The sequence below is a fragment of the Callithrix jacchus genome, chromosome 3, assembly GCF_049354715.1.
Source record: "Callithrix jacchus isolate 240 chromosome 3, calJac240_pri, whole genome shotgun sequence".
NCBI classification, from domain to species: domain Eukaryota; kingdom Metazoa; phylum Chordata; class Mammalia; order Primates; family Cebidae; genus Callithrix; species Callithrix jacchus.
The window spans coordinates 115,296,677-115,323,978 of NC_133504.1; the positions used below are offsets into that span (position 1 = coordinate 115,296,677).

General features: G+C 40.5%; 1 protein-coding gene across 2 annotated transcripts in view; it reads left to right on the plus strand.

Annotated features, from left to right (window-relative positions):
• Positions 1-27,302, plus strand: part of TMEM150C (transmembrane protein 150C) — a 95,991-nt gene that overhangs the window by 50,268 nt on the left and 18,421 nt on the right. For both annotated transcript variants that reach the window (XM_008993085.5, XM_054253210.2), the window contains exons 2-5: positions 12,819-12,908; positions 14,049-14,102; positions 14,230-14,262; positions 14,363-14,430. In XM_008993085.5, coding sequence (XP_008991333.2) covers positions 12,829-12,908; positions 14,049-14,102; positions 14,230-14,262; positions 14,363-14,430 — 235 coding nt within the window. In that variant the 5' untranslated portion in view covers positions 12,819-12,828. The remainder of the gene's footprint in view (positions 1-12,818; positions 12,909-14,048; positions 14,103-14,229; positions 14,263-14,362; positions 14,431-27,302) is intronic.

Below are 27,302 nucleotides of genomic sequence, written 5' to 3' on the forward strand. Positions count from 1 at the left end.
ACGCTACAACGAAGAGACTCCGCCGCAGGGCATGGCAGAGACCACAGCAGAGCCGGCAGGAACAGCGCGAATCACACAACAGCAGGGCGGAGCCTCGGCAGCCAAACAGTGGCTAGTCTGCCTTTGAGCTGGGCAGGACACCTGATCGGACATCCAAAAATAAAGCCCAAACCCCTCAACACAGAGCATTTGAGAAAAAAAAAGGGTTGTTTAATGAGCTGTGTTGCAGCAGAATCAAACATAGCAGCCTAACAGCCCTGAATGAACAACAGAGTGCACAGCTCAGCAATTAAACCCCTATAAAGTACAAACTGTCTCCTCAAGCAGCTCCCTGACCCCTCTATATCCAAAAGACTGTCATTAGGCAGGCATCATCCTGGGACAAAGAGAGCAGAAAAAGAAACTGGTAGCATCCCTCGCTGTGCCACGGCTACTAGAGGTGCACCCCAGACAAGCAGGGTCTGGAGCGGACCTCAACAGTCGTACAGTGAAGGGGCTAGACTGGTAGAAGGAAAACCAAGCAACAGAAATACTTCATCATCAACATTCTGGGTGTCCACTCAGAGACCCAAACGAAAAGTCAGCAACTACGCAGACGACCAGCGGACAAATCCACAAAGATGGGAAGAAACCAGCGCAAAAAGGAGGAAAACACTCGAAACCAGAACACATCACCTCCTAGAAAGGACCAAGACTCCTCACCAGCAAGGGAACAAAGCTGGACGGAGAATGACTGTGACGAAATGACGGAATTAGACTTCAGAAGATGGATAATGAGAAACTTTTGTGAGCTAAAAGATCATGTATTAAATCAATGCAAAGAAACTAAGAACCTTGAAAAAAGATTTGAAAAAAGATTCGAGGAAATGATAACAAGAATGGATACCTTAGAGAGGAATATGAATGAATTAAAGGAGCTGAAAAACACAATACGAGAACTTCGCGAAGCAAACGCAAGTTTCAATAGCCGAATTGACCAAGCAGAAGAAAGAATATCTGAAGTCGAAGACCAACTCAATGAAATAAAACGAGAAACCAAGATCAGAGAAAAAAGCGCAAAAAGGAATGAACAAAGTCTCCAAGAAATGTGGGACTATGTGAAAAGACCTAACCTACGTTTGATAGGTGTACCAGAAGGGGACGAAGAGAATGAATCCCAGGTGGAAAATACTCTTCAGGACATCATCCAGGAAAATTTCCCCCACCTAGCAAGACAAGCCAACACTCAATTGCAGGAAATACAGAGAACACCACAAAGATATTCCGCAAGAAGAGCAACCCCAAGGCACATAATCGTCAGATTCAACAGGGTTGAAATAAAGGAGAGAATACTAAGGGCAGCCAGAGAGAAAGGTCGGGTCACCCACAAAGGGAAGCCCATCAGACTCACAGCAGATCTCTCGGCAGAAACACTACAAGCCAGAAGAGAGTGGGGGCCAATATTCAACATTCTTAAAGAAAAGAACTTTCAACCCAGAATTTCATATCCAGCCAAACTGAGCTTCAGAAGTGAAGGAAGAATAAAATCCTTTGCGAACAAGCAAGTACTCAGAGATTTTGTCACCACCAGGCCTGCTTTACAAGAGCTCCTAAAAGAGGCACTACACATAGAAAGGATCAATCAGTACCAGCCATTCCAAAATCACACTGAATGCTAAAGAGCTTCAACATAATGAAGAATCTACAACAACTAACAGGCAAAACAGCCACTTAGAATCAAAATGGCAGTATCAAATTCACACATAACAATATTAACCCTAAATGTAAATGGACTAAATGCACCAATCAAAAGACACAGACTGGCAAATTGGATAAAAAGCCAAAACCCATCAGTGTGCTGTATCCAGGAAACCCATCTCACATGCAAGGATACACAAAGGCTCAAAATAAAGGGATGGAGGAAGATTTACCAAGCTAATGGAAAGCAAAAAAAAGCAGGAGTTGCAATTCTCATCTGTGATAAAATAGACTTTAAAGCAACAAAGATCAAAAGAGACAAAGAAGGCCATTACATAATGGTAAAAGGATCGATACAACAAGAAGAGCTAACGATCCTAAACATATATGGACCCAACACAGGAGCACCCAGATACATAAGGCAAGTTCTTAATGACTTACAGAAGGACTTAGACTCCCACACAATAATAGTGGGAGACTTTAACACTCCACTGTCAATACTAGACAGATCAACCAGACAGAAAATCAACAAGGATACCCAGGGCTTGAACTCAGACCTGGAGCAAGCAAACCTGGTGGACATTTACAGAACTCTCCACCCCAAATCCACAGAATACACATTCTTCTCAGCACCACATCACACCTACTCTAAAATTGACCACATAATTGGAAGTAAAGCACTGCTCAACAAATGCAAAACAACTGAAATCATAACAAACAGCCTCTCAGACCATAGTGCAATCAAGTTAGAACTCAGAATTCAGAAACCGACCCAGAACCGCACAGCTTCATGGAAACTGAACAACTGGCTCTTGAATGTTGACTGGGTAAACAACGAAATGAAGGCAGAAATAAAGAAGTTCTTCGAAACCAATGAGAATGAAGACACAACGTGCCAGAACCTCTGGGACACATTTAAAGCAGTCTCTAGAGGAAAGTATATAGCAATAAGTGCCCATATGAGGAGAATGGAGAGATCCAAAATTGACACCCTATCGTCAAAATTGAAAGAGCTAGAGGAGCAAGATCAAAAAAACTCAAAACCCAGCAGAAGACAAGAAATTACTAAGATCAGAGCTGAGCTGAAGGAGATTGAGACACGAAAAACCCTTCAAAAAATCAATAAATCCAAGAGCTGGTTTTTTGAAAAGATCAACAAAATAGACAGACCACTAGCCAGATTGATTAAAAAGAAAAGAGAGAACAACCAAATAGATGCAATAAAAAATGATAAAGGGGAAATCACCACAGATTCCACAGAAATTCAAACCATCATCAGAGAATATTACAAACAACTCTATGCACATAAACTAGTAAACCTGGAAGAAATGGATAAATTCCTGGACTCCTGTGTCCTCCCAAGCCTAAACCAGGAGGAAGCTGAAACTATGAATAGACCAATAACAAGGTCTGAAGTTGAGGCAGCAATTAAGAGCCTACCTCACAAAAAAAGCCCAGGTCCAGATGGGTTCACAGCCGAATTCTACCAGACACACAAGGAGGAGCTGGTACCATTCCTTCTAAAACTATTTCAAACAATCCAAAAAGAGGGAATCCTTCCCAAATCATTTTATGAGACCAACATCATCCTGATACCAAAACCCGGCAGAGACCCAACGAGAAAAGAAAACTTCAGGCCAATATCCATGATGAACATAGATGCAAAAATCTTCAATAAAATATTGGCAAGCCGATTGCAACAGCAAATCAAAAAACTTATTCATCATGATCAAGTAGGATCATCCCGGGGATGCAAGGCTGGTTCAACATACGCAAGTCTATCAACGTAATTCACCACATAAACAGAACCAAAAACAAAAACCACATGATTATCTCAATTGACGCAGAGAAGGCATTTGACAAAATTCAACAGCCCTTTATGCTAAAAACCCTCAATAAACTCGGTATCGATGGAACGTATCTCAAAGTAATAAAAGCTATTTATGACAAACCAACAGCCAATATCATACTGAATGGGCAAAAACTGGAAGCATTCCCTTTGAAATCTGGTACTAGACAAGGATGCCCTCTCTCACCACTCCTATTCAATATAGTACTGGAAGTTCTAGCCAGAGCAATCAGGCAAGAAAAAGAAATAAAGGGTATTCAAATAGGAAAGGTGGAAGCCAAATTGTCTCTATTTGCAGATGACATGATAGTATACCTAGAAGACCCCATCGCCTCAGCCCAAAAACTCCTGAAACTGATAAACAACTTCAGCAAAGTCTCAGGATATAAAATCAATGTGCAAAAATCACAAGCATTCGTCTACACCAATAACAGACTTAAAGAAAGCCAAATCAAGAGCGAACTGCCATTCGCAATTGCTACAAAAAGAATAAAATACCTTGGAATACAACTCACAAGGAACGTAAGGGACCTCTTCAAGGAGAACTACAAACCACTGCTCAACGAAATCAGAGAGGACACAAACAGATGGAGAAACATTCCATGTTCATGGTTAGGAAGAATTAATATCGTGAAAATGGCTATACTGCCCAAAGTAATTTACAGAATCAACGCTATCCCCATCAAGCTACCATTGACTTTCTTCACAGAACTGGAAAAAACCACCATGAACTTCATATGGAACCAAAAGAGAGCCCGCATAGCCAAGTCAATTCTAAGCAAAAAGAACACAGCGGGGGGCATCACACTACCGGATTTCAAACTATACTACAAGGCTACAGTAATCAAAACAGCATGGTACTGGTACCAAAACAGAGATATAGACCAATGGAACAAAACAGAGGCACCGGAGGCAACACAACATACATACAACTATACAATCTTTGATAAACCTGACAAAAACAAGCAATGGGGCAAGGATTCCATGTTTAACAAATGGTGTTGGGAAAACTGGCTAGCCATGTGCAGAAAGCAGAAACTGGACCCCTTCCTGACACCTTACACTAAAATTAACTCCAGATGGATTAAAGACTTAAACATAAGACCTGGCACCATAAAAACCCTAGAAGGAAATCTAGGCAAAACTATCCAGGACATAGGAGTAGGCAAGGACTTCATGAACAAAACACCAAGAGCATTGGCAACAAAAGCCAAAATAGACAAATGGGACCTAATGAAACTCCACAGCTTCTGCACGGCAAAAGATACAGTCACTAGAGTGGATCGGCAACCAACAGAATGGGAAAAAACTTTCGCAGTCTACCCATCTGACAAAGGGCTGATATCCAGAATTTACAAACAACTCAAGCAGATTTACAGGAAAAAAACAAACAAGCCCATTCAAAAGTGGGCAAAGGATATGAACAGATACTTTTCGAAAGAAGACATATATGAGGCCAACAATCATATGAAAAAATGCTCATCGTCACTGGTCATCAGAGAGATGCAAATCAAAACCACATTGAGATACCATCTCACGCCAGTTAGAATGGCGATCATTAAAAAATCTGGAGACAACAGATGCTGGAGAGGATGTGGAGAAAAAGGAACACTTTTACACTGTTGGTGGGAGTGTAAATTAGTTCAACCATTGTGGAAGACAGTGTGGCGATTCCTCAAGGCCTTAGAAACAGAAATTCCATTTGACCCAGCAATCCCATTACTGGGTATATATCCAAAAGACTATAAATCGTTCTACTATAAGGACACACGTACACGAATGTTCATTGCAGCACTGTTTACAATAGCAAAGACCTGGAATCAACCCAAATGCCCATTGATAATAGACTGGATTGGAAAAATGTGGCACATATACACCATGGAATATTATGCAGCAATCAGAAATGATGAGTTCGTGTCGTTTGTAGGGACATGGATGAATCTGGAAAACATCATCCTCAGCAAACTGACACAAGAACAGAAAATGAAACACCGCATATTCTCACTCATAGGTGGGTGATGAAAAATGAGAACACATGGACACAGAAAGGGGAGTACTAAACACTGGGGTCTATTGGGGGGAAAAGGGGAGGGCCAGTGGGAGGGGGAGGTGGGGAGGGATAGCCTGGGGAGAAATGCCAAATGTGGGTGAAGGGGAGAAGAAAAGCAAAGCACACTGCCATGTGTGTACCTACGCAACTGTCTTGCATGCTCTGCTCATGTAGCCCAAAACCTATAATCCAATAAAAAATTAAAAAAAATAAATAAATAAAATAAACTAACATGGGGTTATAGTAACATTCTGTTCACGTCCACAAAAATTGTACATTTTCAAATGCCAGGTGTTCTCTTGGGTATTTGCAGCTTTAAGACTTCCAGAGCAACAAAAATGTCAACAGTGGGAGCCTCTGCCGACCTTGAGCTACAGGTCATTTTCTCTCAGAGGAAAACAGAAAACTCCAGGGATGCCAGGTCACAAAGGGACCGGTAGAAGATGGGATTTTCATCAAAATCATCAAAACAGTGTTGACGAGCCCCACTGTGCAGTCTCACTCACACCACAGATTGAGTAAAAGAGAGTGAAGATAACTCAGACTCAGGGAGTGACATTTATTGGAAGAAAAGAACATGTGACAGAAATATACAGTTTGCAGTATTGGCTGTCTAGGAAGCTTTGACCATCTGGATAACAGCTTTGCAAATCATTTGGATAAATGACACCATTCGGAGGAGAGTCTTCCAAAGCAAATCTAAATGCCAGAACCCTTTCAAGAAGGTTTATGCAAATTCTGGCTCGTTTCCTCTATTTGTTAGAAGCTCATGAGGTGACGTTGTCCTAGATATAATTAACCATTCAGGACATGGGAAGAATTATCTTTAATTTTTTTGCTGTGAAGTATTATTGGAAGATTAATATCAATAGAGTAAATATTATGTAGAATAACAAAGAAGTAGAGGCAGAGCGAGGTGGCTCACACCTATAATCCTAGCACTTTGGGAGGCCAAGGCAGGCTGATCACCTGAGGTTGGGAGTTTGAGACCAGCCTGGCCAACATGGTGAAACCCCATCTCTACTAAAAATACAAAAATTAGCTGGGTGTGGTGGCGGGTGACTGTAATCGCAGCTACTTGGGAGGCTGAGGTGGGAGAATCACTTGAATGCAGGAGGCGGAGTTTGCAGTGAGCAGAGATCACACCCCTGCATTTCAGCCTGGGCGACAGAACGAGACTTGAAAGAAAGAGAGAGAGAGAGAGAGAGAGAAGGAAGGGAGGTAGGGAGGGAGTGAGGGAAGGAGGGAGGGAGTGAGGGAAGGAGGGAGGGAGAGAGGGAGGGAGGGAGGGAAGGGAAGGGAGGAAGGGAGGGAAAAAAAGAAGTACTCAGAATGTAAAGATACAACAAGCCAGGTGTGGTGGTGCATGCCTGTAGTCCCAGCTACTAGGGAGGCTGAAGTGGGAGGATCTCTTGAACCCAAGAGTTTGAATTCAGCCTGGACAACATAGTGAGATGAAAAAAAAAGAGCAAAGATAAAACTATTTTAGGAGTGTGGAGTATTCCTTTCCTCTCCCCCTCCTTCTTTAAAGAGGCAAGGGGAAACTGTACTTTTCTAGCTGGGAGGAATCTTGTTGATTTAGCTGAGGGAAAGAGTGGAAGTTATTCTTGCTAGGAAATGTAAGTAAGATTTGGGTGACACTTTCTAATGTGACTAGAAGCAATGGGCCAGTTTATTTTCATGGTGTCTGGAAGGATGCAAGAAACAAATCCATCTCCGACTTGTAACTTTAATTCTCAGGCAACAGTAAGGCAAAGTTAACAGTTAATTTGGCCACAGGCAGTGGCTCACGTGGGCAGATCACTTGAGGTCAGGAGTTCCAGAATAGCTTGGGTAACATAGTGAAACCTTGTCTCTACAAAAAAATTAGCCAGGTGTGATGGCGCACAGCTGTAGTCCCAGCTACTTAGGGGGCTGAGGTGGGAGGATTGCTTGAGCCCAGGAGGTTGAAGCAGCAGTGAGCTGTGATTGCATAACTGCACCCCATCCAGCCTGGCTGACAAAGCGAGATCCTGTCTCCAAAAAAAGAGTTAATTTAATAGATCTGTTTGTTTACCTTTGCAAAAAGGTACTTTCAGCCAAGTATCTGGCTTGTGAAACTAAACCAAATTAAACATTCATCTTCAGGCACCTCCAGGAATCCTCCCCCAGTACCTGGAACGGAGAGCTCATCAGAGTTGTTTCTCTATTGCAAGTTTGGTAATAATATAAGCTGACAAGAGCGGGCAAATGAGGATCAGTGGCTGAAGCGGACATCCCAGTACCTCGGGCCAGGAAATTAGTATATAAAGCTGTTTTTAGCTTGATGCCATGGTCTTAGAATTATCTTGTTAACTCCCTTTACTCTACCTCCCTGCTTGACAATTTCGATTTCCCACATGGATGTTCCTAAAAGGGGAGCCAGAATAAGTATTTGTCCATTTGACAGTTGTGCCTCTTATTGTACATTAATAAGTGGTCATTCTGATGTATTCACCAATCTATTGTAAAGACAGTTAACATTTTCTCTGGGGCTGATAATTCTGAGTATATTGGATCATTCTGTTTTTGCAAAGGTGTAAAATACCAGACTTGGCTTAACCTCCAAGGTACTGCCACTCTGTGAAGCCTCTGTCCTTGACATCCTTCTCCCTTTCTTTGCATTCAGTAGTCTTCACTTTGTTGAATTTCACAATCTAGGAGCTGAAAAATATTTCAGCTCCTAGATTCTGTAATGCCTTAAGAAAATGGTATTACAGGTTTAAGTAACAACCCAGACCTAATGAGTCAGTTATTGGGAAAGCCAAGGTTGGGAACCAGATCTCCTAGCCATCTGGGCTGTACTCATCCTATTAGAGGACCCTATTTCAGTGGCAGACCTAGAATAATTGGTTTGCATACTCGACCGTCACTCCTATTTACTGTGCTCCCTCTACATTTAGCTACTTATGGAATTATTTTTGTCACCATAATGAATAGCTTTATTGTGAGCCCACAACTTTCTGGATGTAAATAAATGAATAGAGACTAACAATATTGTGTATGCTTAAAATGTTCACTGTTCTTCCATATTATATAAACTAGAAAGCCATGGACCACTTAGTTTATACAGTAGCTTTTTTTTTTTTTTTTTGAGACAGAGTCTTGCCATGACGCCCAGGCTGAAGTGCAATGGCACGATCTCAGCTTACTGCAGCCTCCGCCTCCCGGGTTCAAGTGATTCTCCTGCCTCAGCCTCCCGAGAAGCTAGGATTATAGACGCGTGCCACCACACCCGGCTAATTTTTTGTATCTTTAGTAGAAACGGGTTTCACCATATTGGTCAGTCCTGTGGAACTCCTGACCTCGTGATCCACCCACCTCAGGCTCCCAAAGTGCTGGGATTTCAGGTGTGAGCCACTGTGCCCAGCTATACAGTAGCCATAGAATGTTATGTATAAATAGTTGTATTCATCAGACCTTGCCTCAGTATTTCTGCCACCTGGTATAGTACCTGGCATGCATAGGGTGCCCATAATTTTGAGTTGGATAGTTCTGGGTTAGATTGGATTAAATTATTGAAAGTGGCTCTAATGTCTTTCAACTCCTAGATTCTGTAATTTACTTAATACCACTGCCCAGATATGTGTTTAGACTAAGGTACAACTGTTCAAATACACTTTTTTAGGCCCTGTGTCTGTCTCCTACTCTGAAAGATCTACATAATCAGGTACGCTAGTCCTGGGAACTAAGACCTCCTGAGACATTGCAGAAGGGATTGGTTTGCCAGTCTGAAGGGAGCATCATGTTCTCTCTCATCTCAACACATGGAGGGTCCAGAGAGTCCCAGCATATGAAAGCAGATGTCTTGGAGGTATTCACTAATGGGGCAGTACTGGTTCAAATCCAGTAAACAAACTTGCTGCAGTTAATTGTAAAACCCAAACTAAAGAGCATTGGTATCTCCCTAGAGGTGCCATTTAATGACGTTATTCTTCTAATTGTCAGGTCCCCAGTGCAGATTACTAGGGCACTTAATTTTCTTAGAACAGGTTTGTTTTTGCCATAAGGATTATGTTGGCATCCAGTGTCTCTGATAGGTTTTGTCTGGCAGTTAAGACATAAAGTGATAGTTATTTCTTGATCTTTAATACTGATAATTTTTCATAGACATTTCTGGAGCTTCTGGTTTTCACTTCATTGTGTGTGGGGGGATTCTTAAAAATATATTTTTCACTTTAAAAATGTAACATCCAGTACTATGTTGTTTTGATTACTGTAGCCTTGTAGTATAGTTTGAAGTCTGATAGTGTGATGCCTCCCGCTGTGTTCTTTTTGCTTAGAATTGACTTGGCTATGCCGCTCTCTTTTGGTTCCATATGAAGTTTAAGGTGATTTTTCCCAGTTCTGTGAAGAATGTCATTGGTAGCTTGATAGGGATAGCATTGAATCTGTAAGTTACTTTGGGCAGTATGGCCATTTTCATGATATTGATTCTTCCTAACCATGAGCATGGAATGTTTCTCCCTCTGTTTGTGTCCTCTCTTATTTTGTTGAGCAGTGGTTTGTAGTTCTCCTTGAAGAGGTCCTTTACATTCCTTGTTAGTTGTATTCCCAGGTATTTTATTCTCTTTGTAGCAATTGTGAATGGCAGTTCATTGTTGATTTGGCTCTCTTTAAGTCTGTTATTGGTGTATAGGAATGCTTGTGATTTTTGCACAGTGATTTTGTATCCTGAGACTTTGCTGAAGTTGCTTATCAAAGTTTTAGGAGATTTTGGGTTGAGATGATGGGGTCTTCTAGATATACTATCATGTTGTCTGCAGATACCAAAACAGAGATATAGACCAATGGAACAGAACAGAGGCCTCAGAGGCAACACAACATATCTACAACCATCCGGTCTTTGACAAACCTGACAAAAACAAGCAATGGGGAAAGGATTCCCTGTTTAATAAATGATGTTGGGAAAACTGGCTAGCTATGTGCAGAAAGCAGAAACTGGACCCCTTCCTGACACCTTACACTAAAATTAACTCCAAATTGCGTAAAGACTTAAACATAAGACCTAACACCATAAAAACCCTAGAAGAAAATCTAGGCAAAACCATTCAGGACATAGGAGTAGGCAAGGACTTCATGACCAAAACTCCAAAAGCATTGGCAACAAAAGCCAAAACAGACCAATGGGACCTAATCAAACTCCACAGCTTCTGCATGGCAAAAGGAACAGTCATTAGAGTGAATCAGCAACCAACAGAATGGGAAAAAATTTTTGCAGTTTACCCATCTGACAAAGGGCTGATATCCAGAATTTACAAAGAACTCAAACAGATTTACAAGAAAAAAACAAGCCCATTCAAAAGTGGGCAAAGGATATGAACAGACACTTTACAAAAGAAGACATACATGAGGCCAACAAACATATGAAAAAATGCTCATTATCACTGGTCATTAGAGAAATGCAACTCAAAACTACATTGAGATACCATCTCACGCCAGTTAGAATGGTGATCATTAAAAAATCTGGAGACAACGGATGCTGGAGAGGGTGTGGAGAAATAGGAACACTTTTACACTGCTGGTGGGAGTGTAAATTAGTCCAACCATTGTGGAAGACAGTGTGGCAATTCCTCAAGGGCCTAGAAATAGAAATTCCATTTGACCCAGTAATCCCATTACTGGGTATATATCTAAAGGATTACAAATTGTTCTACTATAAGGACACATGCACATGTTCATTGCAGCACTGTTTACAATAGCAAAGACCTGGAACTAACCCAAATGCCCATCGATGACAGACTGGACAGGGAAAATGTGGCACATATACACCATGGAATATTGTGCAGCCATTAAAAAAATGATGAGTTTGTGTCCTTTGCAGGGACATGGATGAACCTGGAGACCATCATTCTCAGCAAACTGGCACAAGAACAGAAAATGAAATACCACATGTTCTCACTCATAGGCAGGTGTTGAACAATGAGAACACATGGACACAGGGAAGGGAGCACTACACACTGGGGTCTGTTGGGGGAAATAGGAGAGGGACAGCAGGGGGTGAGGAGTTGGGGAGAGATAGCATGGGGAGAAATGCCAGATATAGGTGAAGGGGAGGAAGGCAGCAAATCACACTGCCACATGTGTACCTATGCAACTATCTTGCATGTTCTTCACATGTACCCCCAAACCTAAAATGCAATTTTAAAAAAATTTAACATCCAAAACGCCAGACCTATGTATTTTTTTTAGTGTATTTATTTATTTTATTTTATTTATTTTTGAGACAGAGTCTTGCTCTGTCGCCCATGCTGGAGTGCAGTGGCATGATCTTGGCTCACTGCAACCTCTGCATTTTGGGTTCCAGCAAATTCTCCTGCCTCAGCCTCCTGAGTAGGGGTCTACAGGCATGTGCCATCATGCCTGGCTCATTTTTTTTTTATTTTTTATCAGAGACGGGGTTTCACCATGTTGGCCAGGCTGGTCTCAAGCTCCTGACCTTGTGATCTGCCCCCCAACCTTGGCCTCCCAAAGTGCTGAGATTATAGGCATGAGCCACTGTGCTCAGTTATTAACACTAATTTAAAGTTATACACAATGCGTTGTTTCACAGAGCATTTCATTTTTAGTCTCCTGAGTTAGCTGCTCAGTATTATGTCATGAGAAAGGTTCAGATTTGCAAAGTGTTTGTCATTTCCTCCTGATAATTGCTAATTTATTTAGTAGCCATTTGTTTTTAACACTTGTCTGCCAGCCTGTAGATTTATGTACATGTCAGATCCAAAAATACATAAATGTTAACATTAGTACCTTTGTACTTAACTCTTATAGCAAAAGTCCTAACCTAACCCAAACTCTTCTGTCTTTTCTTAAATATATCAGTGCTTATACAAGGATAAATGTTTTTATGAAAAATTTTCTGGCCAGGCACTGTGGCTCATGCCTGTAATCTCAACACTTCGGAAGGCCAAGGCAGGAGGATCATTTGAAGCCAGGAGTTTAAGACCAGCTTGGGCAACATAGCTAGACTCCATCTCTACAAAAAAACTTTTTAAATAAATTTTCCATTAGTTCTCAACTAAAACTCTGGTACATTTAGGCTAGATAACAATCATCCATGTGAACTTTCAGGGATTTCACACATGAGTAGGTGGCAATAATTATTCCAATTTGAATCATGGTTTCATAAAATATACTTTTTTTCAGTTAGACTAAACTTTCTATCTTGAAGGAGTGAAATAAATATTTTACCTTAATTACTAATATGTGTTTATTTTATTTCAGTGGTACAGGCATGGATGGGAAGAAATGCAGCGTATGGATGTTCCTACCTCTTGTATTTACTTTGTTTACTTCAGCTGGATTGTGGATAGTGTGAGTATTCTCTCATTTAATTATTTAAGGATTCAGGTGCAATGGAGATAAAATGTAACCCTTAATAGTTAGATTTGGCAGCCAGGCATGGTGGCTTACGCCTGTAATCCCAGCATTTTGGGAGGCTGAGGCAGCAGATCACTTGAGGTCAGGAGTTTGAGACCAGCTTGGCCAACATAGTGAAACCCTGTCTCTACTAAAAATACAAAAATTAGCCGGGTATAGTGGTGCATGCCTGTAATCCCAGCTACTTGGGAGGCTGAGGCATGAGAATCACTTGAACTCTGGAGGCAGAGGTTGCAGTGAGCTGAGATCACACCACTGCACTCCAGACTGGGCACCAGAGCAAGACTCTGTCCCCACCCCAAAAAAATAGTAGATGGCATATCTATATGACTCTATTTATAAATGCTTACTTTAAAATAATATATTTTACTAATTCAACCTCACTAAAGTCCTCATTTCTTTTCCCATTTTCTAATAACCAAAGTAAGTAACAAAAGTGAGTAATAATTATGCAAAGCAGGTAGTGAAGAATACTAGTTTATTTTGTGTTCATGTGTTCTTGTTGTATTGAACATTTTGTAAACTGGTTATATGAATTAATTATTTGCAAGATTTTCAAATTGGACACTATCATGCCATGGATTCCATTTGCAGTCCAGTTCATAGTCCAGTTATTCATGACTGGGTCTGATATATTTATGAAATGAATATCATTACATTGGAAGTCCTGGCTTACCGCAAAATGTTCCTGCTTATTTTAGGTAATATTCTCTCTAAAAAAATTATTTTAGTTCCTCAAAGTTTTTACTAAAGGTCAGACACATATTCCTGAGAAGTTGGAAACTGAATCCTAATTTTAGTTTGCTCAAAGTTGTAAGGTCTGTTTCCTTGTTTACTAGTTTTCTAGTTTCCAGTTTATAAGCATTGTCGTTAATTTGGGTGATGTTTTGAAATTAAGGAAATATTACTAATAATGACATTTGAGCTTCAAAGAACTAGATGATCTATGGGTAAAAAAATTGTAAAAGATCATTTCTCAGAAAAAAATGAATATGATTTGTAAAGTTTAATAAAACTGGGAAGCGATTCTTTTTTGCAATTTCTTTGTTTTATAAAATTATTCTTTTTTGATAGATACTTCATAGCTGTGGAAGATGACAAAATTTTACCATTAAATTCAGCTGAAAGGTAAAGTTTACCTGTGGGTAATTCATTGTTCATCAATAGATTTAGCAAAAACTTTCCCCTGGGAAGGTTAAACCGCACAAATGACAGTGCTTTCACCTGAGCCTCTGTATTTTTTTTGGTTATCCAGGAAACCTAGTGTGAAGCGTGCACCATATATAAGGTAACCCAGCAATTCTCTTTTGTCTTGTGGGACCACAGGAAAAGTTGGGAGGATTATGTATTTTGATATAATAACTATAAAACATTTTCTATTTTTCAAGCATTGCAGGTGATAATCCTCCTGCAAGCTGTGTGTTTAGTCAAGTTATGAACATGGCAGCCTTCCTAGGTAAGAAGAACGTAAAGAATGCTTTATATGCTTTGGTACATTTCTTTTTTATTTTAAATTCTCCCAGACTCATATCGAAACAATGGGGGGACTCAGTTGATTATTCAGTATCATCATATCATGTCAATATGCTGAAGTCAGCTCTTTGATTTTTTTTTTTTTTGAGACAGAGTTTCGCTCTTTTTACCCAGACTGGAGTGCAAATGGCGCGATCTCGGCTCACCGCAACCTCCGCCTCCTGGGTTCAGGCAATTCTCCTGCCTCAGCCTCCTGAGTAGCTGGGATTACAGGCACACGCCACCATGCCCAGCTAATTTTTTGTATTTTTAGTAGAGATGGGGTTTCACCCTGTTGACCGGGATGGTCTCGATCTCTTGAGCTTGTGATCCACCCGCCTCAGCCTCCCAAAGTGCTGGGATTACAGGCATGAGCCACTGCGCCCGGCCAAGTCAGCTCTTTTTTTTAAGGTCTTTTTCTCTCATACATCCGTTTACATTCACCCTGCTGTCCTTACACTTTCTCTTCCCTTTACTGTCTTTATCATTTCAGACATTCTTAACTTGATTTCTTTTGCTGCATGATTTTAGAACATGAATAATATATTTCATGTTCTAAAATCCTGTATGAGAATGTAATATTGTACAATACGTTTGTTTTGGAAAGAATACCTTCTTTATTCCCTCACTAGCAAAGAAGAAAAAATGCATGGGCTCTGTGATATTTGTTGATGTGTGTAGATACCATCTTTAAACCTGAAGGTCAACATTAGCATTAGGATTACACTCTCTCCCGTGCCTATAGATGTAGTAAGCTGGCAAATGGAGAAGGAGGCTTAAAAAGAAGAAACCTTTGATACTCATATCTATCCCCCGTTCCTCACTGTTTCTCAGGGCCCAAGACCCTCATGTAATATTCTGTCCCCCTCTGTGAGTACGTCCATGACCCTGTGTAGTCCTCCAGAGATGGTGGGAACCAGCCATGCACTCTGTCCTTTTTCAAATCTGCTTGTATACCATCTCCTCAAGGCCAGGCTTTCCCAGTGCCTCTCCAAGAGTCAACTAGCTGTCACTGTCAGCATGCTGTTAGGAAGGACCAGAGCCAGCTCACCCTTCCCACGATGGTGTTCTAGAAGTGGTTCTTTTGATGGTGAGACTTCCACTCCAAGTAAGAGGTAGAATTGTTACTGAGGGAATATTCAACCTTTGTGGGACCTGTCTCCCAAAGAGGTGACCTGTTATTTCACCTCCACCACCCAAAATTCCTACTCACTCTTAATGTATTATTTTTTAATGTTTGCTGTAAGAAAGGGAAGACAGCAGGGTATGGTGGCTCACGCCTGTAATCCCAGCACTTTGGGAGCCTGAGGCAGGTGGATCATGAGGTCAAGAAATCAAGATCATCCTGGCTAACATGGTGAAACCCTGTCAAAATACAAAAATTAGTGGGGCGTGGTGGCACATGCCTGTGGTCCCAGCTACTCAAGAGGCCGTGGCGGGAGAATCACTTGAACCCAGGAGGCAGAGGTTGCAGTGAGCCAAGATCATGCCACTGCACTCCAGCCTAACGACAGAGCAAGACTCAAAAAAAAAAAGGAGGTGGTGGAGAAGACCTTTGGAAATCAGTGGAAAATCAAGGGAGATGTTTGGTCCAACATGCAACACAGGTGGAAACTTAGTTGGTTCAGAAAGCCCAGAACATGAGAAACATGGAGAATGTTTCCCGTCAGGCCCATCAGGCCTCTCTTGAACCTGTAAGTTTCAAAAAGAAGTACACTGGGGAGCTTCTGTGCAGTTAGCAAGATTCCTCCCTGGAGCTAACCATCTTTCCATCAAAGCACTCCCCAGGCTTCCCCAAAGCATATCCCATTTGCCAAAGCGGGAATTGTCTGGAAGGCATGGACTGTTACACTACCACTAAGGAGAAAGTCAAATATGCCCTAATGCTGGGGTTGCCGAATCTTTATAAAAAGCTCTCCTCTTTATGGCCCTGGCAGTCAGGACTTTCACATCCTAGATATTCGCAAGTATCAAGAGAGATGGCACCTGCAGCATCTTGTGCACCTGTGGGCACCAGGGCCAGTACTGGGCAGTCAGGTTTGGTTATCACTACTTTCAACCTCAGAGCTGCCAGGAGCTTTATACGCACTCCTTTTTTCTACTCTTGACACTGTTCTTCTGAAAAGACCTAATAAACATATTCATTCCAAGACATAAATAGCTGCTAAGGAACATTTGCATTTAACAGAGCACAAAGCCCCAAGAATGAATCTTGAATGGCAGGGGCAGGGACCTTTCCTGGCCCCTCTGCCATCATAGCACGTAGGGCTGCAGGCTGGCACCTATTTGTATGATCATCCCACAGGGGGCAAAAATGATAATTAATAGATATCATTTCTATTCCAGGAACAATGCTAAGTGCTTTGCAAATACTACCTCATTTAAGCGTGATACTTAAGCCTGGAATATAAAAAAGCTGTCACCAGCTGTCTGTCTTCCCACTGGGCTTTAAACAAACCAGTGAGCACATCGGAAGCCACATGTTGTTTCCTTTATATGCTTAAGACAAATTGATATTTGCCAGTAGTCTTTAAGTGTATAATTTTCAAAACCCAGTTTGTATAGCTCACAAGTTTATCCAGTTATAAGACTTGTGATTGACTACAAAAACATTTCCAAAAACAAAGCAATGAAAGCAAGTTCCCCTCTTCCCGATGACATTTGTCATCATCTTATTCTCCAGTCCTTCCTGCTCCACCAAGAAGCAATTAAGCTTTTGCTAGCTCTTGCTGTAAGGTATTACAACATCCAGTGTTTATTCTGTGTTATCTTTCATCATTTTAGTGCCATCTGGTAGACATAAAATTCAGTAAGATTAGTGTTCAATGGGAGCAAACCAACAATTATTTATTTATCAACTCTGAGAGTGAAAAAGAATCAGTTTACTAAGGATTCCTCCTGTAAACTGAGGATGCCTTCATCTCCCCAGGCCTGCCCCTGTTGGATTTCAGAGTATTACTTTAGACTACATAACTGACTTTAAGAAATAACCCACACTGCCTATAAGTCACTGCTTTTCAGCGGCTGGGTTATAATTTACAATATAAAAATGAGTCAGTGTAGCATATATTAAAATTAGCAAAGATATTTTATCTTTTTTGACAGACTAACCAAAGATTGAATGCTCAGTTATTGTCTTTACAGAATTAGTTATGCTGTTTGTCTTGAAACTGTATTTCTTTCCACGGGGTGGGAGAGAAAAAGACCTAAGACAAATTTCTTCAACGGAATATAATCTCCTGCCCTGGGGAGGTTGTGAGAATAAAGCTAACAGCTGAGTGACTTCAGACGCCTAATAGCAGCCACTCTCCCTCCTTCAGCAAAACATATTGACTGTTGTGTTCTACCGCAGTCATAAATAGGAATTACTGATGCATCGAGAGTAAAACTAAACAAAACCAAAAAGGACTGGGCCAGGCACCAGTTTAGAACTGCAAGGAAGAGACGTTATTTTGAATTTTGAACTTTAAAAACCCAGTCAGACTCAGAATTTAAATTGTAATTAGAAAAATCGGATCCAAGATGGCCGACCACTAACAGCTCAGGATTGTAGCTCCCAGTGAAAGCTCAGAGAACGAGATGACGCCACATCATTAGACGAATTTTCATCACTCACCGATCAGCCGATTCCCAGTGGAGGAGCCCCACGGGTCGCCAGCGCGACTCCTGTGGCCGCCACAGCGGTTTTGCCGGCGTCTGGGCGCAGCAGCTCTTCATGCAGAGCCAACGGGACTGCTTCCCCTACTGACCGGAGTTTGTAGCTCCCGGAAGTCAGAGCCGCTTGTTGCGGACTCGAGAGGGAAGCCAGACCAGAGATTCCCGGGCAGAAGAGCACCATCAGTCTTACTGCTGCTATTTAGGCTGCCACAGTGGGTTGCTCGGATCCCAGCACTGGGAATCAATAAGTCGGACGTCGACTCAGTAAACTAATTAGAAAGGCGGTTCATTTACAATGAAGGGAAAAAAACAGCCTAAGAAGGCCGAGTATACTCAAAATCAGAACCCATCAGCAACGGAACAAGCCCTGATGGAAAAGGACTCATCAGCAACCGAACAAGCCCTGATGGAAGAGGACTCATCAGTAACGGAACAAGCCCTGATGGAAAAGGACTGTGTTCCATTATCTGAAGTCGGCTTTAAAAGGTGGATGATAAGAAACTTCTGGGAGTTAAAAGAACTTGTTCTAACCCAATGTAAAGAAACTAAGAACTTGGAAAAAAGGTTAGATGAAATGTTGAAAAGAATAGACAATATAGAGAGGAATACAAATGAACTTATGGAGTTGAAAAATACAACACGAGAACTTAGTGAAACATGTACAAGCTTAAACAGCCGAATGGATCAAGCAGAAGAAAGGGTATCAGAGGTAGAAGACCAACTTAATGAAACAAAACGACAAGACAAGAATAGAGAAAAAAGGATAAAAAGGAATGAGCAAAGTCTCCAAGAAATATGGGACTATGTGAAAAGACCTAATATACGCTTGATTGGTGTACCTGAATGTGACGGAGAGAATGAAGTCAAGCTGGAAAATACTCTCCAGGACATTATCCAGGAAAATTTTCCTAATTTAGCAAAGCAGGACACTATTCAACCCCAGGCAATACAGAGAACACCACAAAGATATTCCTCAAGAAGACCAACCCCAAAGCACATAATCATTAGATTCACCAAGATCGAAATGAAGGAGAAAATATTAAGGGCAGCCAGAGAGAAAGATCAAGTCACCCATAAAGGTAAGCCTATTAGGCTTACAGCAGATCTCTCAACGGAAACCCTACAAGCTAGAAGAGAGTGGGGGCCAATATTCAATATACTTAATCAACAGAACTTTCAGCCCAGAATTTCATATCCTGCCAATTTAAGCTTTACATTTGAAGGAAAAATAAAATCTTTTAGGAACAAGCAAGTACTCAGAGATTTTATTACCACCAGGCCTGCTTTACAAGAACTTCTAAAAGAAGCATTATACACAGAAAGGAACAACCAGTATGACCCTTTCTAAAAATACACCAAAAAGTAAAGAGCATTAACATAAAGAAGAATTTTTATCAACGAAAGGACAAAATAGCCAGTTAATAACAAATGGCAGCAACCCTAAATTTAAATCGACCAAATCTCCCAATCAAAAGATACAGACAAAATCTAACGGTATATCCAAAGATATACATAGACTCAAAATAAAGGGTTGGAAAAAAAAAAAAAAAACAAAAACGTACCAACCAAATGGAGAGCAAAAGTAAATAAATAAGAAGCAGGAGTTGCAATTTTCACATTTGACAAAATAGATTTCAAAGCTACAAGGATACAAGGGTAAAAGGAATAATGTAATAATAAGAGATCTTAACATAAGATACATAAGACCCATAATGAGATTTAGATTCAACGAGACAACAAATTCATAACAATACCCGGGACTGGAACTAAGATCCAGAACAAATAAACTCAATAGAGCTCTCCATTTTAAACACACAAAATATACATTATCCACAAAATCTAACAATATATCTGAAGATATACAAAGACTCAAAATAAGGGGATGGAAAAAAACTCACCAACCAAATGGAGAGCAAAAATAAATAAATAAAAAGCAGGAGTTGCAATTCTCACACTTAATAAAATAGATTTCAAAGCTACAAGGATGCAAGGGTAAAAGGATTGATGTAACAATAAGAGATCTTAACACCCAGATACATAAGACACATAATGAGATTTAGATTCAACGAGACAACAAATTGATAACGATACCTAGGACTTGAACTCAGAGCCAGAACAAATAAACACAATAGAGGTCTCCATTTTAAACACATAAAATATGCATTAACCACTTTAAACACTCAAAATATTGATCGGCCATTATTGAAACCCATTTTAGGAATGAAGTAATATTCCTTTTTCCCTCTTTTTCTTTTTTTCCCCTTCTTTTTCTCTTTTTCTCTCTAAAAAAAAAAAAAAAAAGAAAAAAAAAAAGAAGCATACCAGTGTATTTTAGAAGCCTAAAGTCAGTGAGATGAAGCCCAACATCAAGAATGTGATGCAAAGTCACTTGTGGGGAAAGAATATAATGAAAACATTGGGTAGTTTAGCTAGAGCATAGTAATTAGATTTTCCAGTTTTCAAAAATTTGGATTCCAACAAAAGGAAACTTTGATGTGCTATTTTTTTTTGGCAATATTCAGCATCAAATAATTGTGTGTATAGAGAAACAATACAATTGACATATTTGGGTAACTTTAAAAATTAAATAAAATCAATAATGATGCATCCATACTATAATTTTATAGCCTAATGTTAAAAGGATTATGTTAGAAATCTGAATATCCTGACCTGGGAATTTTACCTTTATATATATATAAAATTAATCAATGGAAAAGTATGGTATAGAGCATGATACCATTTTATACGTGTATGTCTATAAATACAGCTTTGCTATGATCATAAAGAAACTTGTAGAAAAACGCGATTGTTAATTGCAGTTGTGTCAAGAGGTGGGACTAGAAGGAAAAGACATGTCATCAGTTATAATCAAATTCAGGTTCCTACAACAGAAATCCCCAAAATAAGTGGCTGAAGTAAAGAAGAGGTTTCATCTTCTCTTGTAAAGGAAGTTTAGAAATAGATGATCCTGAACTAATATGGCTGCAGCTCTAGGTCATCACTCAGGCCCTGTCTGAACTTCTGCTTCAGTGTCCTTAACAACAGCCTTCTATCGTCAAGGCCACCTGTGGTCTAAGATGGCAGCCGGTGCTTGCAACATCATGCCCAGGCAAGAGCATGGAAGATACAGTTTATGCCTCCTTGAGGAGTTATCCTAGAAGTTCCACCACCCATGCCTAGCTGCAAAGGAAGCTGGGAAATGTAGTTTGTTTGTTTGTTTGTTTTCTAAAAAAAAAAAAAAAAAAAGAGAAAAATCAGCCATTATTGTATTTGTGTGCTTTTAAAAATAGGGAAATTAATAGGGGACACCTGTATAGCAAAGGACTGTTCTAAATACCAAAAACGACAGAAGGATGTGTTTTCAAAATCTTTTCTGGGCTGAGCGCGGTAGCTCACAGCTGTAATCCCAGCACTTTGTGAGGCCAAGGTGGGTGGATCACCTGAGGTCAGGAGTTCAAGACCAGCCTGACCAACATGGAGAAACTCCATCTCTACTAAAAATACAAAATTAGCCAAGTGTGGGGGTGCACGCCTGTATTCCCAGCTACTAGGGAGGCTGAGGCAGGAGAATTGTTTGAACCCAGGAGGCGGAGGTTGCAGTGAGCCAAGATTGCGCCATTGCACTCCTGCCTGGACAACAAGAGCAAAACTCCGTCTCAAAAAAAATATTTTCTGAAACTGTTGGTGAAATGTAAAAATTTTAATGAAACAAAAAAAATCTATTGATCAGAACGTGAATGTGGTAAAAGTTAGACAGCATATATAAAGATGGCTTTGAAATAGCCAGTAAGTCTTTTTCAAGAAGGTAGAATTAAATCACTACTTGGTTACAAATGGACTTCACAACACTCCAAATCTGCCTCCATTCATCCCTAAGTGTTAATAAAACTGTTATGGGGCAGAATCTTTATTAGATCCATGATTCTAAAAATTCAGCTAGAATCTATTTTAAAAGGAAAGTATGCCTCTCCTGATCTGATTAATAATGGACTTAAGAGGTAAACAAGGGCCAAGTGTGGTGTTTAGAATGCAATTCTAGAAGTTAGGAGTGTTGGGTTAATAGGCTTCTGTTTCCTGCTTAATTTCATCATTTGTTCATGATAAGATGACTTATCATTCCTGTTACAAATAGGACAGCTAGCAAAGCAGGGACCGGGAGATGTTGCATGTCTGTGTTTACTGGAGAGAAATAGATAATGAAGAGATGGGCACCAGCTCTGTTCCCCTGGGCATAAAGGAACAAACTGACTGGATGGGTCAACATGAGCCATTTCAGGGACTGGGTTTGGGGCTTAGGCCAAGTTCCAGCAGCATCCTATCCCACAAAATGACCAGCAGAGAGTTCTCAGAGTCATACTTTTCAGTGGTCATTTTAAAAAAATTAGCATGGTGGCTCATGCCTGTAATCCCAGCACTTTGGGAGGCCAAGGAGGGCAGATCATGAGGTCAGGAGATGGAGACCACCCTATCCAACATGGTGAAACCCCGTCTCTACGAAATATATATATTTTTTTAATTTTTATTTATTTATTTATTTATTTTTTTTAATTGGATTATAGGTTTTGGGGTACATGAGCAGAGCATGCAAGACAGTTGCGTAGGTACACACATGGCAGTGTGCTTTGCTTTTCTTCTCCCCTTCACCCACATTTGGCATTTCCCCCCAGGCTATCCCTCCCCACCTCCCCCTCCCACTGGCCCTCCCCTTTTCCCCCCAATAGACCCCAGTGTTTAGTACTCCCCTTTCTGTGTCCATATGTTCTCATTTTTCATCACCCACCTATGAGTGAGAATATGCGGTGTTTCATTTTCTGTTCTTGTGTCAGTTTGCTGAGGATGATGTTTTCCAGATTCATCCATGTCCCTACAAACGACACGAACTCATCATTTCTGATTGCTGCATAATATTCCATGGTGTATATGTGCCACATTTTTCCAATCCAGTCTATTATCAATGGGCATTTGGGTTGATTCCAGGTCTTTGCTATTGTAAACAGTGCTGCAGTGAACATTCGTGTACATATGTCCTTATAGTAGAACGATTTATAGTCTTTTGGATATATACCCAGCAATGGGATTGCTGGGTCAAATGGAATTTCTGTTTCTAAGGCCTTGAGGAATCGCCACACTGTCTTCCACAATGCTTGAACTAATTTACACTCCCACCAACAGTGTAAAAGTGTTCCTTTTTCTCCACATCCTCTCCAGCATCTGTTGTCTCCAGATTTTTTAATGATCGCCATTCTAACTGGCGTGAGATGGTATCTCAATGTGGTTTTGATTTGCATCTCTCTGATGACCAGTGACGATGAGCATTTTTTCATATGATTGTTGGCCTCATATATGTCTTCTTTCGAAAAGTATCTGTTCATATCCTTTGCCCACTTTTGAATGGGCTTGTTTGTTTTTTTCCTGTAAATCTGCTTGAGTTGTTTGTAAATTCTGGATATCAGCCCTTTGTCAGATGGGTAGACTGCGAAAATTTTTTCCCATTCTGTTGGTTGCCGATCCACTCTAGTGACTGTTTCTTTTGCCGTGCAGAAGCGGTGGAGTTTCATTAGGTCCCATTTGTCTATTTTGGCTTTTGTTGCCAATGCTCTTGGTGTTTTGTTCATGAAGTCCTTGCCTACTCCTATGTCCTGGATAGTTTTGCCTAGATTTCCTTCTAGGGTTTTTATGGTGCCAGGTCTTATGTTTAAGTCTTTAATCCATCTGGAGTTAATTTTAGTGTAAGGTGTCAGGAAGGGGTCCAGTTTCTGCTTTCTGCACATGGCTAGCCAGTTTTCCCAACACCATTTGTTAAACATGGAATCCTTGCCCCATTGCTTGTTTTTGTCAGGTTTATCAAAGATTGTATAGTTGTATGTATGTTGTGTTGCCTCCGGTGCCTCTGTTTTGTTCCATTGGTCTATATCTCTGTTTTGGTACCAGTACCATGCTGTTTTGATTACTGTAGCCTTGTAGTATAGTTTGAAATCCGGTAGTGTGATGCCCCCCGCTGTGTTCTTTTTGCTTAGAATTGACTTGGCTATGCGGGCTCTCTTTTGGTTCCATATGAAGTTCATGGTGGTTTTTTCCAGTTCTGTGAAGAAAGTCAATGGTAGCTTGATGGGGATAGCGTTGATTCTGTAAATTACTTTGGGCAGTATAGCCATTTTCACGATATTAATTCTTCCTAACCATGAACATGGAATGTTTCTCCATCTGTTTGTGTCCTCTCTGATTTCGTTGAGCAGTGGTTTGTAGTTCTCCTTGAAGAGGTCCCTTACGTTCCTTGTGAGTTGTATTCCAAGGTATTTTATTCTTTTTGTAGCAATTGCGAATGGCAGTTCGCTCTTGATTTGGCTTTCTTTAAGTCTGTTATTGGTGTAGACGAATGCTTGTGATTTTTGCACATTGATTTTATATCCTGAGACTTTGCTGAAGTTGTTTATCAGTTTCAGGAGTTTTTGGGCTGAGGCGATGGGGTCTTCTAGGTATACTATCATGTCATCTGCAAATAGAGACAATTTGGCTTCCACCTTTCCTATTTGAATACCCTTTATTTCTTTTTCTTGCCTGATTGCTCTGGCTAGAACTTCCAGTACTATATTGAATAGGAGTGGTGAGAGAGGGCATCCTTGTCTAGTACCAGATTTCAAAGGGAATGCTTCCAGTTTTTGCCCATTCAGTATGATATTGGCTGTTGGTTTGTCATAAATAGCTTTTATTACTTTGAGATACGTTCCATCGATACCGAGTTTATTGAGGGTTTTTAGCATAAAGGGCTGTTGAATTTTGTCAAATGCCTTCTCTGCGTCAATTGAGATAATCATGTGGTTTTTGTTTTTGGTTCTGTTTATGTGGTGAATTACGTTGATAGACTTGCATATGTTGAACCAGCCTTGCATCCCCGGGATGAATCCTACTTGATCATGATGAATAAGTTTTTTGATTTGCTGTTGCAATCGGCTTGCCAATATTTTATTGAAGATTTTTGCATCTATGTTCATCATGGATATTGGCCTGAAGTTTTCTTTTCTCGTTGGGTCTCTGCCGGGTTTTGGTATCAGGATGATGTTGGTCTCATAAAATGATTTGGGAAGGATTCCCTCTTTTTGGATTGTTTGAAATAGTTTTAGAAGGAATGGTACCAGCTCCTCCTTGTGTGTCTGGTAGAATTCGGCTGTGAACCCATCTGGACCTGGGCTTTTTTTGTGAGGTAGGCTCTTAATTGCTGCCTCAACTTCAGACCTTGTTATTGGTCTATTCATAGTTTCAGCTTCCTCCTGGTTTAGGCTTGGGAGGACACAGGAGTCCAGGAATTTATCCATTTCTTCCAGGTTTACTAGTTTATGTGCATAGAGTTGTTTGTAATATTCTCTGATGATGGTTTGAATTTCTGTGGAATCTGTGGTGATTTCCCCTTTATCATTTTTTATTGCATCTATTTGGTTGTTCTCTCTTTTCTTTTTAATCAATCTGGCTAGTGGTCTGTCTATTTTGTTGATCTTTTCAAAAAACCAGCTCTTGGATTTATTGATTTTTTGAAGGGTTTTTCGTGTCTCAATCTCCTTCAGCTCAGCTCTGATCTTAGTAATTTCTTGTCTTCTGCTGGGTTTTGAGTTTTTTTGATCTTGCTCCTCTAGCTCTTTCAATTTTGACGATAGGGTGTCAATTTTGGATCTCTCCATTCTCCTCATATGGGCACTTATTGCTATATACTTTCCTCTAGAGACTGCTTTAAATGTGTCCCAGAGGTTCTGGCACGTTGTGTCTTCATTCTCATTGGTTTCGAAGAACTTCTTTATTTCTGCCTTCATTTCGTTGTTTACCCAGTCAACATTCAAGAGCCAGTTGTTCAGTTTCCATGAAGCTGTGCGGTTCTGGGTCGGTTTCTGAATTCTGAGTTCTAACTTGATTGCACTATGGTCTGAGAGGCTGTTTGTTATGATTTCAGTTGTTTTGCATTTGTTGAGCAGTGCTTTACTTCCAATTATGTGGTCAATTTTAGAGTAGGTGTGATGTGGTGCTGAGAAGAATGTGTATTCTGTGGATTTGGGGTGGAGAGTTCTGTAAATGTCCACCAGGTTTGCTTGCTCCAGGTCTGAGTTCAAGCCCTGGGTATCCTTGTTGATTTTCTGTCTGGTTGATCTGTCTAGTATTGACAGTGGAGTGTTAAAGTCTCCCACTATTATTGTGTGGGAGTCTAAGTCCTTCTGTAAGTCATTAAGAACTTGCCTTATGTATCTGGGTGCTCCTGTGTTGGGTCCATATATGTTTAGGATCGTTAGCTCTTCTTGTTGTATCGATCCTTTTACCATTATGTAATGGCCTTCTTTGTCTCTTTTGATCTTTGTTGCTTTAAAGTCTATTTTATCACAGATGAGAATTGCAACTCCTGCTTTTTTTTGCTTTCCATTAGCTTGGTAAATCTTCCTCCATCCCTTTATTTTGAGCCTTTGTGTATCCTTGCATGTGAGATGGGTTTCCTGGATACAGCACACTGATGGGTTTTGGCTTTTTATCCAATTTGCCAGTCTGTGTCTTTTGATTGGTGCATTTAGTCCATTTACATTTAGGGTTAATATTGTTATGTGTGAATTTGATACTGCCATTTTGATTCTAAGTGGCTGTTTTGCCTGTTAGTTGTTGTAGATTCTTCATTATGTTGAAGCTCTTTAGCATTCAGTGTGATTTTGGAATGGCTGGTACTGATTGATCCTTTCTATGTGTAGTGCCTCTTTTAGGAGCTCTTGTAAAGCAGGCCTGGTGGTGACAAAATCTCTGAGTACTTGCTTGTTCGCAAAGGATTTTATTCTTCCTTCACTTCTGAAGCTCAGTTTGGCTGGATATGAAATTCTGGGTTGAAAGTTCTTTTCTTTAAGAATGTTGAATATTGGCCCCCACTCTCTTCTGGCTTGTAGTGTTTCTGCCGAGAGATCTGCTGTGAGTCTGATGGGCTTCCCTTTGTGGGTGACCCGACCTTTCTCTCTGGCTGCCCTTAGTATTCTCTCCTTTATTTCAACCCTGTTGAATCTGACGATTATGTGCCTTGGGGTTGCTCTTTTTGCGGAATATCTTTGTGGTGTTCTCTGTATTTCCTGCAATTGAGTGTTGGCTTGTCTTGCTAGGTGGGGGAAATTTTCCTGGATGATGTCCTGAAGAGTATTTTCCAGC